This window comes from Taudactylus pleione, unplaced genomic scaffold (assembly GCF_031769625.1).
Source record: "Taudactylus pleione unplaced genomic scaffold, aTauple2 ptg000110l, whole genome shotgun sequence".
Taxonomy (NCBI): domain Eukaryota; kingdom Metazoa; phylum Chordata; class Amphibia; order Anura; family Myobatrachidae; genus Taudactylus; species Taudactylus pleione.
In genome coordinates, this window is record NW_028284512.1 from 5395699 (window position 1) to 5408474 (window position 12776).

Genomic DNA, 12776 nt, shown 5'->3' on the forward strand with positions numbered 1-12776 from the left:
AGTAATCCCCCCTGTAGTAATCCCCCATGGTAGTGCCCCCTGTAGTAATCCCCCCTTTTAGTGCCTCCTGTAGTAATCCCCCCTTGGTAGTGCCCCCTGTAGTAATCCCCCCCTGGTAGTTCCCCCAGTGGTATTCCCCCCTGGTAGTGCCCCCTGTAGTAATCGCCCCCTGGTAGTGCCCCCTGCAGTCATTGCCCCCTGGTAGTGCCCCCTGTAGTCCCCCCCCCCCCCCCCTAAGTAGAGAGAGGTGATAACAATAATAAAAAAAAAAAAACACTTACCTGAAACTCCCACTCCTGGTCCCGCCGCTGTCCGCTCCTCCGGCCGCTTTGCATGGGAGAGACGTCGTCATGACGACGTGTCTCCCATCACCCACTGCGGGAGCCGGAAGATGGCTCCCGCAGTGGGAGCAGCAGCAGCCGCTGAGAGTCTGACAGACTCTCAGCGGCTGCTGATTACAGCAAACACATAGCTGCCGCCTCCGGCAGCTGTGTGTTTGGCAGTGTGTAGCGCTGACCGAACTCCGTCCGGTCAGCGCTACACTTGACTCGAGTATAAGCCGAGGGGGACTTTTTCAGCACATTTTTTGTGCTGAAAAACTCGGCTTATACTCGAGTATATACGGTAGTTGAGACACGATCATCAGTTTGACTCTGGTATGTGGAGCTACAGATCCTGGAATAGGGTTCATTACTTAGTCCCACTCTTAGCCAGTACACTGGTGTTTGCAGTACATTATTTAATACCTAATAATGCAAATGAAAACACATATAAACAACATTGGTTTTATGTACGAATTTAATATGTTTACAGGTAAGTTCAACTTGTTTTTTTTTAAACATGCGTCTTAAGTGGGGTGCACAGACACACCTAAGAGATGGATCAGCCAGCTGCCCAAAGGGCTGACTGATCCAATGGTTTAGTAAGTGTTCTGCACAAGCGATATGTGTATACACACCAATCTGCCGCCCGATATGTCTGCCCGCGGGAACCTGTTGTGACGTCCTTGTCTGTCGCCCGTACACACAGGCAGATGTGCACGATGGAATGGGATTGTTATGCCGGTGGATGTTTAGCCGCCTGTTCAAATACCGACAAGGCTAGCCCAACAGCGGAGGTAAGTAATCCTAACCCTCCCTTAGGGGTGCCTAACTCTGACCTCCCCCCGTTAGTGCCAATCTAACCCCCCAATCCCGCTACCTAAACCCAACCCTAACCTCCCCCCTAGTGCCTATGCCTAACCCCAACCTTCCCCGGGTGGGGGGGCCTAGCCCCCCCCCCCTCCATCCCCAGGCTAAGTGAATACTTACCCCGCCCGTGACGATCGGGATGGCGGGGGTCGGGGTTCCGGCATCTGGATTATGACAGGCAACGCCTGTCATGAATCCCTAGCCAGCATTCTGCCGTCGAGAGTATGATGGCGACTTTGCATCCTTCTCACTGTGCACTCAGCGCGATATATCTGTTTACACACCATCCGAAGGTCGGAACGATATTTAGTTAGTCGGTTGTACGAACGATTATATCGTCCAGTGTGTACCCAGCATTAAACAGGAACTTATCTTGTTCAAGCTAAATGCATGTGGTAACTCTCATGCCCACTATGTGTAACCATATCTCTTTGTATGGTATACAATTCGCTCTTGTTGCATGGTTTCCTCTGCCCTGACCCGCGTCAGATGCACTGAAATGGAACAAGAACCATGAAGTGTGTATAAAAACAGTAATAATATGGTATGCTCTCTTTTGGTGCAGCGATGCATGCTTGTGTTGAAATGCACTTTTAAAAGCAGGATTATTATACCAACATGAAAGTAGCCTTAGGGCCTGCATCGGACGCAAGCAGAAATGCGAACCTTCAGATTTCAGCATGCGCCAAGGAAAGAACCCGGCATCTGCGCATGTGCCAAATCATTTGTGCGGAGTTCGCTAGTGCGTACGTATTGCGCTGTCCGTCGGCTGAGCACACTGTCCGAAAAATTTACTTTTCTAGGTTGCAACCGTGTGAACGGATGGAACTGTTCCCAAAAGGTTAAAAAACAAATGTCAGACTAGGTGAGCCATGAGGTTCTTACCTATCGTCAAATTCTATGTTTCTATTTGGGATAGGCATGAGAACATCCTTACAAAGAACCAAGGATCTGGGTGTGTATGCCGGCTACCATCCTTAATCGTTGCGTGCGGATGGAGGCGAGACACCTTTTTCAGACGGATCTTTTGCACCTAGCCCAGTGGAGTGCTCATATTTTTAGTATACATGGGCGGATTCTCACAATTACCATAAGGAAGTAAGCAGGTTGCCGCAGATACGTCCGACTTATGATGAGGTTCTTATTGTCACATCTACATCTTTTCTTTTTCTGCAATAGGGTCATTCCATGATATATAGGAGACAAGACATGAAAATTTTATTTCACATAACTGCTAACATTTTAGTATATTATGCTGCTAAATGATCGTAGTATATTGTGTGACTGTCACAGTGACTTGATGTAATTAACGTTGGTTCTATGTTGAATATGATGGAAAGAGTTACCTAGGTGAGATCAAGGACATCAGAGATGGCGAATACTTAGTGAGCACAATGGAGCAACCTGGCAGCAACTGGAAATGGCAGTCATGCCAGGCTGTTTTTTGGGGCGGTCTGCCCCGGCACTCTTACCAACGGCACTCTCAATAACGCATCCCCTGCTGCCCGACACTGACACAGCGGACCCTCACCAACGCGGCCTTGTTTCCCGCTGTCACCTGTTGCCTGGCGCACACTGTACGGACGCTGGATGGAAAGGGATGGAAGATAGCACTGTGATGTCAGCGCAGATCGGCTTTCTGCTGCGTCACAGTGCAGGGCGGCGTCAGGTCAGAGGGCGGAGAACCCTCCCCCTAAATAAAAGCAAAGGTGTGCTGTCAAGTGGGAACAGTCGCCTGTGCACAATGAAGAGTGTGATCCTCCTGCGTTCACTCACTCATGTCTGTGTAGCCAGCAATTGGGGAACAGTATCTGGAGGCTGTTAAAAAAAAACCAATAGAAGCATCCACAAAGCAATTGGGCAGTATCTTGGCACTTAATAAACGTATTTGTACCTGTGACAAAACAATTGTATCTGAGCCCCCACCCCGCTGCTTCTTCATGCCACCCAGATGGAAACATTTTCTGGGGAGAACACTGCCAGGTGAAATATTTTTTTTATACATCTTCACAGTTAATCAGGAAGATAAACAGGCCTACATTGATTACTTCACATGGATTCTACAGGTCTGAGTAGTTTGTATCAGAGCCCTTTGGCTGGGGACAGAAATGTAACATGAGTCACATTTGTATGTAACTGGAGTCCCATGTCAAAATTGATTTTAAGGATAGCTTGGTTAATATTCAGCTTTTTGTTTGTGTCAATCATAAGTTTGGGGTCTTATAAGTGTATAGTATAACAATCATATTGTAAAAATAATTAGAAACTGAGGGGACTTATTTATTTAAAACTGTTCTATGTCCATTCTGTTGTAACATGAGTCACGCATAAACAATAAAACAAACCATAACAATAAAAGCCATTTTAAAAGCCCTGGGCAGGATAAGCCTTTATTACTGGTTACAGTAACTACCTTTTTGTTTTTCTTTATGGATTCAAAATGACTGTTGTAAAACTAATAAATCTATAAATACATTTCTTCCAACCTAGGAAATGTTCTACACGTGTTTGTTCTAGGTATTCTGTCTAGAGCAGATGACAACTACTTCTAACCAGCATTTGTAAATTCCCCAGTCAACATTTAGAGCCTTGGCATTTGCCAGAATCTTGTGTGCAGAGTGACCGCACGTTTTTTCGTTAGAGTAACCTTCTGTCTTAGAAATGAATAAGAATGTTGTATAAATCCATATCTTGAGCCAAACTTGTTCACGGTTCGTTAAAAATGTTATGCTCTCACGGGAGAACATAGACTGTTTTTTTCTCCTGAGGTATTGAACTTGGCTGGTATGTTTTGCAAAGTACATAAAATTATAAAAGTATATAATTTACTAAACACACCGGCCAAGCCCTAAACCTCCCGGAAAATGTGGTTCGCAGCCAATAGTCTATAGCCAGAAGCTTAAGCTACTTCCATCTCATAGCACCGTTGCATGTGAATAACTGAGACCTGCTTTAAAGGTAATTTTGCTGTCGTATTAAATGCAGTGTAAATGGAGCATACCGTTTTAAAGGGCAGTTCCATTTTCTAAAAGTGGGTTCAAAAGGAATTTCCCACTCACTCTTTAAGTGAAAGGTGATGACCGGGTCTTTGAGTTCCTTCCTGCTGCTCCGGATAGAACTGTGGATGAAAGCAGGCTTTTTTTTTTCTCATCCTTTCATCCCTCTTGTCTAATCTCTGTTTTTCTCTTGAATTGTAAGTACATCGTGTACAATATCTCCTTAAAAAAAAAAAAAAAGGAATGTAGTGAAACCAGTGACGGAATTCCCAACAGGGCGCCTGGAGGTGTGGTCTCCAGGCGTCTCCCCCAGCAATCTCCTCTCGCCCCCTTCCCGGAGCTGAGATTAAGTCCAGGAGGGAGGTTGTAGTCTGGAACCCGACGGTCTAAATGCCGACCACCGGCTTCCAGGCTGCTTTATCCACGACTAGGGACGAATGACAGGCGTCTAAATGTAGATGCCTGTAATTTGCCCGTCGTCGGGAGACCGGCGCCCGGCATCCCGATCGAGTGGATGCCGGGCGCCGCAGCGGACAGCCGCGGTGGGGGGGAGGGTTAGGTTTAGGCACCCCTGGGGGGAGGTTAGGGTTAGGCACCCCCCCGGGGGACTTAGGTTTAGGCAGCGGGGAAGGGGGGGTTACGGTTAGGTACAGGGGGGAAGGTTAGGGTTAGGCACCCCTAAGGAGGTTTAGGGAGGTTAGGTTAGTAATACTTACCTTTAGGACGATCGGGATTTCCTCCTTTGTCGGCCAACCGCTGTCGGAAATTGAACCGCCGGCCATGCGCCCGGCGGTAATACATATCACACCCCAGAAGGGGTCAGGGAACTTTAAAGATTGCAGACTGTGGAAATGCTGCATGTGTAAATGGCAGTGCACTGCCTGTAGCGCATAGTCATTTACATAGCCTGCATTTAAACGGTTAAAGACGTGGATATTCTCCTTCCTACCTCTTTGACACCCCCCTGACAGCTGGCACCTGGGGGACAACGCTTCCATTACTACTGGGTGTTCCGACACTGAGTGAAACCGCTTTGGTCTACAGACACTCATGTGTGGCATAGAACAGCTAAGAATAAAACCATGACAATTTCAGAAAGCAATAGGAGCAAAAACTGTAAAAGTTGAACGATTATCATGACAATTGGCACACTTTTTAGCACTTAAAATCAATTTGGTAAAAAAGAAGAGCTAGATTAAACTCAAGTGTGATAAATTAGATTTTCCGCAAATGCCATACGCCTCACACTAAACCAAGATGGGCTTTATTGGCGAAGTCCGTTTAGGACCCACCTGCTAAAACGGACAAAAAGGAAGGTCTGAACTTTGCCAAAATGTACCTAGACAAACCCCTATTCTTCAAGTCAAATATTCTTTGGACAGACAAACCGAAAGTAGAACTCTTCGGCAGTGCAGACCAGTGATTGTTTATAGGTGATCAAATGAAACTTTTTAAAGAGAACAACACCCTACCTACAAATAAACATGTAGTACTGAATGCCTTCATCATATTGAAGGAATCATGAAATTGGAGGATTACCAAAGCATTTTGTAGCAAAATGTGCTACCCAGTGTAACTAGGTTTGGGTGGAAGCTTATGGGTCCTGCACCACGATAAAGACCCAAAGCACACATCCGAAAGCACAAAGGAATGGTTGAGAATGAAAAAAAAATTGACTTTTAAACTGGCTGCAAATGAGTCCTGATCTCAATCCAGTTGAAAATCTTTGGTGAGAGCAGAAATGTGCCAATGGGAACAGGAATCTTGCTAACTGCAATGGAAGAGTGGGAGAAACTAACCAGCAGGCAGGTGCAAGAAGCTTATAGATGGCTGCACGAAATCTTTTGGGGGCAGTCATTATTGCCAAAGGGTGGGCAACCAAATATTATTTCAACTTTGACATTACTACAAAACTGTAAGTTGAAAAGGAATTATTTTTGGTTCAGAACTTTGGATAGCTTATTCAAATATTCCGATGATACAAAGTTGGTACCTTTCCATTTATTTCTGAATAATGTGGGCTTAGGGCCTGATTCAGAGCCGCTCGTAAGCGGCCGCTCATTCGCTCCGAGCGATGTTTGCCCAACTGCGCAAGCGTACGGATCGTTGTACGCATGCGCGAACCAGTCAGTGCGGTCGAAATTCATGTGCTCGCAAAATAGGGAATGCCTGATAATTTGAGTGACAGAATGAGGCGTATGTGGGTGGTAACGGGAAGGTGCTTGAAAACGGGGAGTGGAGATCCGAACGCAGGGTGTGCATAATTAAAACAGCAGCGTCATTGACCACGTCACTGGGTTATTTTATAGCCAGAACTGCTCGCAAGATTGTGGTAGCAAAAACCAACCACAAGAATAGCGAGCAGTTCATACGCTGGTCGATGTACTCGATTAATCTAATAAATAGCGGACATGACGTAGGATGCGAGCGACCAGGGGGCGTATTTATCCAAAAAACGACCGCAAGTTTTGTTCGCTCGTTCAGACCTAGAGGCGTGAACAGACCGCAAAGAGCGAACGGTTCATTTGAATAGCCTCCCCTATTTTCTGGACGAGCGAGCGCTAATTGCGTCCGGCTCTGAATCAGGCCCTTAGTGTGTAGTTATGGCAGAATAGATGTTGGCTTCAGAAAATCTACTAGCCTACTGGCTCTTTCATATGGTTCTTTGCAATTCCCTTTGCTACTGCACTTCCTACGACTGTGTTCATTAGTGTCCACATAATTAAATCGAAGCACCAGCAACAGCCTGTGCATAGCACAAGGGTTAGACTGTGTCTGTCAAAGTGAGGCAGGTATCTGTGTCCAGTCACCTATTGGTGTGCTGTGCAGTCTGCGCGGTGTGGTGTGCTGTGCGTCTGCTTTAAAGGACCACAGGTATAAAGCTGGATACACATCAGAAAAATGTATTTCCCGGCCGACGGGGCGACCGATGGAACGACTTTGCGGACGACCGTACAGTGAGCGATTTAGCGAGAGACCGCGTAATATCATTCAGTGGCCGCATGCAGAAGCATGGGGTCGTACACAATATTTTCTGATTAAACGTGCAGCATGGCCAACCAGAAGATGTCGTACACAACCTGCGGGAGCGTGCAAACAGGCGTACACACTGTACGATCCGCACAATCTGTTGTTCCAAAGACACTTTGGTACTTTTCAGGGGCAAATAGACAAATACATAATATGAAATAACAGTGCTATGACTCTGTTTCCGTTGGCGTGCAGGAGAGGACGGAGACAGAGTTGTAGGAGGGGCGAGTTATTTACGCACTGTTATTTCATATTATGTATTTGTCTATTTGCATCTTGAGGAAGGGGTGTGTTACCCCAAAACGTCGATGATGACTGAATAAATACTGCACTTTTCTACAAGTCTGAGTGCCGCCTGCTGTGTTGCCTAACTATATATATGTGTGTGTGTGTGTATGTATATATATGTGTGTATATATATATATATATATATATATATATATATATATATATATATATGAGAGATGGATATCTATCTTTCCTTATACTATCTTATCTATCTAACATCCCTCTTTTTTTTTTTTGTCACAGGTTTCTCAAACGACAGATGGTTTGGATGCCGACCTTTGGAAAGATGGTTTATTTAAGTCCAAGGTGACGAGATATCTTTGTTTCACCAGAGCCTTCCTGAGAGAGAATGTGAGTTTTACACTCTCCTATTTACTGAGTCTGCTTTTGTTTGTTTTAATTTTTTTCTTCTAGTGTCTTTTACCTTTACATTTTTTCTCTATGTCTCCTTCCATAGAGCCATCTAGGGAATGTCTTGGTGGATATGAAACTGATTGACATAAAGGACACATTACCTGTTGGCTTCATCCCCATCCAAGAAACCGTGGATACACGTAAGTTCCCATACATTGTGTCCCCTAATCACAGAGACTCGCAGGAGGAAAGGAAGGACACAAGGCTTCTCTTGTGCGCCATGGTTGTGTGCTATCAGCCTACATGTATACATGTCCGTGTAGGGCAGAGGTCAGGGAACTTTTTTACCTTTTTCCCCAAAATATATATAGATATGCCGAAGTTACCCACTTGATTTGAAAGGATGGAAATCATATTATAGTGCCCCCATAGTTATGCCCCTGTAGTAGTGCCCCCATAGTTATGCCCCATATAATGCCCCTGTAGTAGTGCCCCCATATAGTGCCCCTGTAGTGCCGCTTGTACAAAAATAACCCCAAAAAACACTTACCTTAATCCCCGCTGCTGCATCCGCCGCCGTCCTGTCTGCCCGGCTGCTCCTCGGAACTATGGGAGAGACGTTGTGACGTCTCTCCCATAGTGCACATGGAGAGAGCCGGAAGCTGGAGTTCAGAAGAGAACTCCAGCCTCCGGCTAACGCGGCGCTGCAGGGAAGGAGCCGGGCGCCTGCTGGTAATAACATCTCAGCGGGCGTCCGGCTTAGAGCCTCCCTGCTGCACACCCGGGCATGCATATGAATCATTCTATATTATAGAGTGATTCATATGCATGCCCGGCTGTCCGTCCATTACCCCCAGGAATTTCATTTTTACCCCATGTGGGGGAATTTACCTTCTGTTCCCCGACCACTGGTGTAGGGAATAATTGTCATATCTATACGCTGCCTGTGTTGATACTACCCCCTCCCTACCTGGCCTTCCTTTTGAAGTCACTGTAGATTAACTGCTTATTTATCCCTTGAATTCTTTGGATTGTTTAATAATAGGGAGTTCAAAGGAACTTCTCGCTTGTGTGCTTAGTTTGAGTCAGGCTGTGCACAATTTTCCATTGGAAACCAGAGTTAACATTTCCTCTAAGCAGGAATAAAAATTCTGCCTCTATGTTCCGAGAAGTTTTCTGGTCACTTGCAAGCAAAGGAGACCTACAAGTTGGCTTAGCCAAGTTCCCTATCGTATATCTTACAAAACTGTATTTACTTTTTTTTTTGTACTGGAGTAAGTGACCATAATGCACCATTCTGCTCATGTTTTGCCAAGTAATCAAAGACTCCTATTGCATTTTGGTAAGTTGTAATACAGTTTATTATGCAGTTGTTATAATGTCACTTTGTACACTATTTCCCGCAGAGGAAGTTGCCTTTAGGAAAAAGCGCCTGTGCATTAAGTTTATTCCACGAGACTCCACGGAAGCCGCCATCTGTGACATTCGCATTCTGAGCCGCTCTAAACAGGCCCCACCTCAGTACACATTCATAGGGTGAGTGCAGGTTCATTCTCTTCACTGGTCTCTTCAAGAGTCTTATACCAACTTCCCACATTACAAAGTATTAATTTCGATTATACGTCACTGCATAATGCTACTTTCCCGGTAACGCCAGATTTAGTTTGTGGTTTTTAGCTTCAAGTTACAGAGGTAAAAATGTACTTTTGCTTTGAAACGTTTTCCAACCTTCATAGGACATGGCCACCAGAAGCCCTGCAATTCTCGCCAGTTCTCAGTAAATAGCAGTTAGGAGGCCCTGTCTATTGAAGACCCAAAGCCCAGTGCAGCCACAAGATGAATCACGCTATAAGCTTCTCTCTCATAAAGCTTAATGTGAGGCCAGTTATATGGTATTAGTTGTGTTTTTGAGTCACCTTTTGTACACCGATCATAGTTGTGTATACTTGGGAAACAGGCCTCCCCCATTGTCACAAGAGATATCGCCCTTCTATAAATATTAGATTATTATATACAGGTTTTACTTTCTTATTTTTGAGCTACAGGAAGACCCTCTTATCTTTTCACTTATAGTTTTCATGTTTGTATTTTATCATGGTCCTTCACATGCCAAGGAAGAGACTTGTATTTCCTAGTGCAGGAATAGCCAACCTGTGGGTCTCCAGCTGTTGTAAAACTACAAGTCCCAGCATGCACTGCTTCAGTTTTGATATTAGGGAATGCTTAAACTTTGGCAGGGCATGCTGGGATGTGTAGTTTCACAACAGCTGGAGAGCCACAGGTTGGCCAGGCCTGTCCTAGTGGATGCCAATCGCAGGGAGTTCCCTGTGTTTTCTCTGTTGTGCCATGTGACCAGTTTGGTTATGACCCCTTCATTTTCATGGGAAGTAGTATTCTTTTACCTGTTTCATGGGGTAAAGGTAAAAGCCACCTTCCGATATCTGTTCAATGGAGGTAGAGCTCACTGTCATAGAGCAGTGGGGACACAAGCACGTACTTTACACAGCAGCAAATTATCTTAAAGCTGTTTTGAAAGTACAGTCATACACCTAGCCTCGGAACGGCATGCTGAGCGAGACGTCTAGATTAGCATTGTATTAGCAGTTGAGCGATTATCGACCATCTGCGCCGCAATACGCATGCGTCAAGGTACATTACCATGGCCATACTTATTAGCAGGGAGCGTTTAGGTGGTGGGGAGGGGATGTAACTAGGACGGTCAGCTAAAATCGCAGGTGTTGCGACTGTTTCGGGGTCGTGTCACATCCTACGTATGTGATCCTGTTCGCAAACAAATATGGCTCTGGCATCTCTGTTGCCGTGGCTATTCGGCACGATCATAGAATTACTCAGGACTGCTAACCCACGACTGATGCTGCGTCTTCGTATGCAGATGCTTGGATTTGTATAGATGCCCGTGGGCGTCTCAATAAGTCTCCCAGCGGCTGTGACATTTCAATATTTTGCACATCATCTTCGTACGGGATCGCAGCTGTGGTGGCAATGCGGTACAACTCTGAATGAGGTCCATTTAATGCAGATACTCCTGAATGTGTTTCTAGGTTTGTCATGTTCCCTTTATGTCTTTAAGTGTTTAAAATAGCCCCTTTTATTTTGTTTTGAATGTTTTATTTATTACCTATACATTAAATTGTTTGGTTTCCATTACACTGGTTGAAGTACCGCTCCAGTCTATCTGATGGTACCCTGGAGTTACAAATTCCACGGATGAGAAACTCTGCTGTATTGAGCCAAAAGTTCATTGTTGTTAGGTAGTAGTATTTGTATCAAAGTATTAGCTGAAACTACGTTCCTTCAGACCAGTCATATAATTGTTACTGAGGAACAACCAATTTTTTTATGGACTGGCAACTAAGGGCTAAATTTAGTATGTGGCACTGGCAGGTCTTCTGTGGTTTCAGCTGCTGGATTTAAAGGGACAATTCTATTCAATACAAACATACCTGGTTTTGTATTGAATATAATTGTCCCTTTAAATCCTGCATCCGAAACTGCTGAAGATGTGGCGTCTTTGAAAAGCGCTGCATAGTAAATTTAGCCTGTTGTCGTCCTTTTTTAGTTAATATTTTTGGAGTGTTAAGACCATTTGGGGAATAGTGTTTTTAAGTTATTTTTTATAACCTAATGACTGTTTGTTTATTTATATCGCACTGTCATATTCAACAGAGTTCTACAGAGAATATTAATAAATAACTAGCAGTAATGCGCTTTTATTTATTCTCTCAGGGCCTGATTCAGAGCCGAACGCTCTGACCAGAGCGCTCGCTCTGAATCAGGGCCCTCCTCCATGAAAATGGAGCGTCCTCCTGGACGCTCGCATAGCTGTGGGTGACCACCCACAGCATATGCGAGCGTCTATGATGATGGTCGCGATGGTCTTGACCATCGTGACCATCGGGCTTGCGACGCGACCCTGCGGTAGGGTCTCGCTGCAGCAAGCCCTGGAGTGATTTTGGCTCTATCAGAGCCAAAATCACTCCCACTGACATCACTAGTGATGTCAGTGGGGCCGGCTTCAGACGGTAGGCGTTCCCATGGGAACGCCTCCGTCTGGCAGCCACGCCCCCGGCACGCCCACCAAAGGGGGCGTGCTGTCAATCAACATCGACAGCACGCCCCCTTTGGTGCGAGACCTGGAGCGACGGAGAGCCCGTCACTGTCCGGGTCTCACGCATGCGCACGACGGAGCTCCCTCCGTCATGCGCATGCGCAGTGGGGCAACATCGACCCGCTTGCGAGCGTTCTGCGCTCGCGAGTGGGTCTGAATGACCCCCTCAGTCTCCTCCACATCCCCCTTCCACTCTTCCCCACCACCTTGGTATGCTAACCCTCCTTTCCCCCTGCCCTAACCCTCCCTGCCTGGTGCCTGAACCTAATCTCCCCCCCACCCTACTGCCTAAACCTAACCCTCCCCCCTCAGTGCCTAACCCTGCCTTCCACCCCGCTACTTACCTTCGGCATCCCGGCGGTCTAAATTTCGGCGCTGGGATTCTGACCAGCGTCGGTATTCTGGTGCCGGTAAGGTAAGAGACGGCTTTCAGACCGCCGGGATACCTAACGCATACCCTCTCCTGTGCATCTTTGACACAGGTAGAGCTCATGCCACTGTCATTACATTCAAACGTGATAACAATTTTTATCAGCAGTAAACTTCATTAAAACTGGGCATGCATTTCCAGATAAAATGTTTGTCAGTCTGATAGATCCAAGATATCTGGTTCCTGCCCATAGGGGTGGAAACATTTTCCTGTTCCTTCTCTGTGCAGGAACATGGGAAATGTCGGCTTGCAGCACTGCCAGATGTGGCCGACCATAGATCAAACCGGTCGGGCATGTTGGAAGACTTTTTCATGCCTGACTAACTGACCATCGCTGATTAGTTGCGGCAATACATTAT

The 12776-nt window shown here is 45.9% G+C and overlaps 1 protein-coding gene across 4 annotated transcripts in view; it reads left to right on the forward strand.

The window, feature by feature from the left end:
- MVB12B (multivesicular body subunit 12B) overlaps window positions 1-12776 on the forward strand; it is a 172964-nt gene that overhangs the window by 56205 nt on the left and 103983 nt on the right. For all 4 annotated transcript variants that reach the window (XM_088471124.1, XM_088471122.1, XM_088471121.1 and 1 more), the window contains 3 exons: window positions 7748-7855; window positions 7962-8058; window positions 9265-9394. In XM_088471124.1, the coding sequence (XP_088327250.1) occupies window positions 7748-7855; window positions 7962-8058; window positions 9265-9394 (335 nt within the window). The remainder of the gene's footprint in view (window positions 1-7747; window positions 7856-7961; window positions 8059-9264; window positions 9395-12776) is intronic.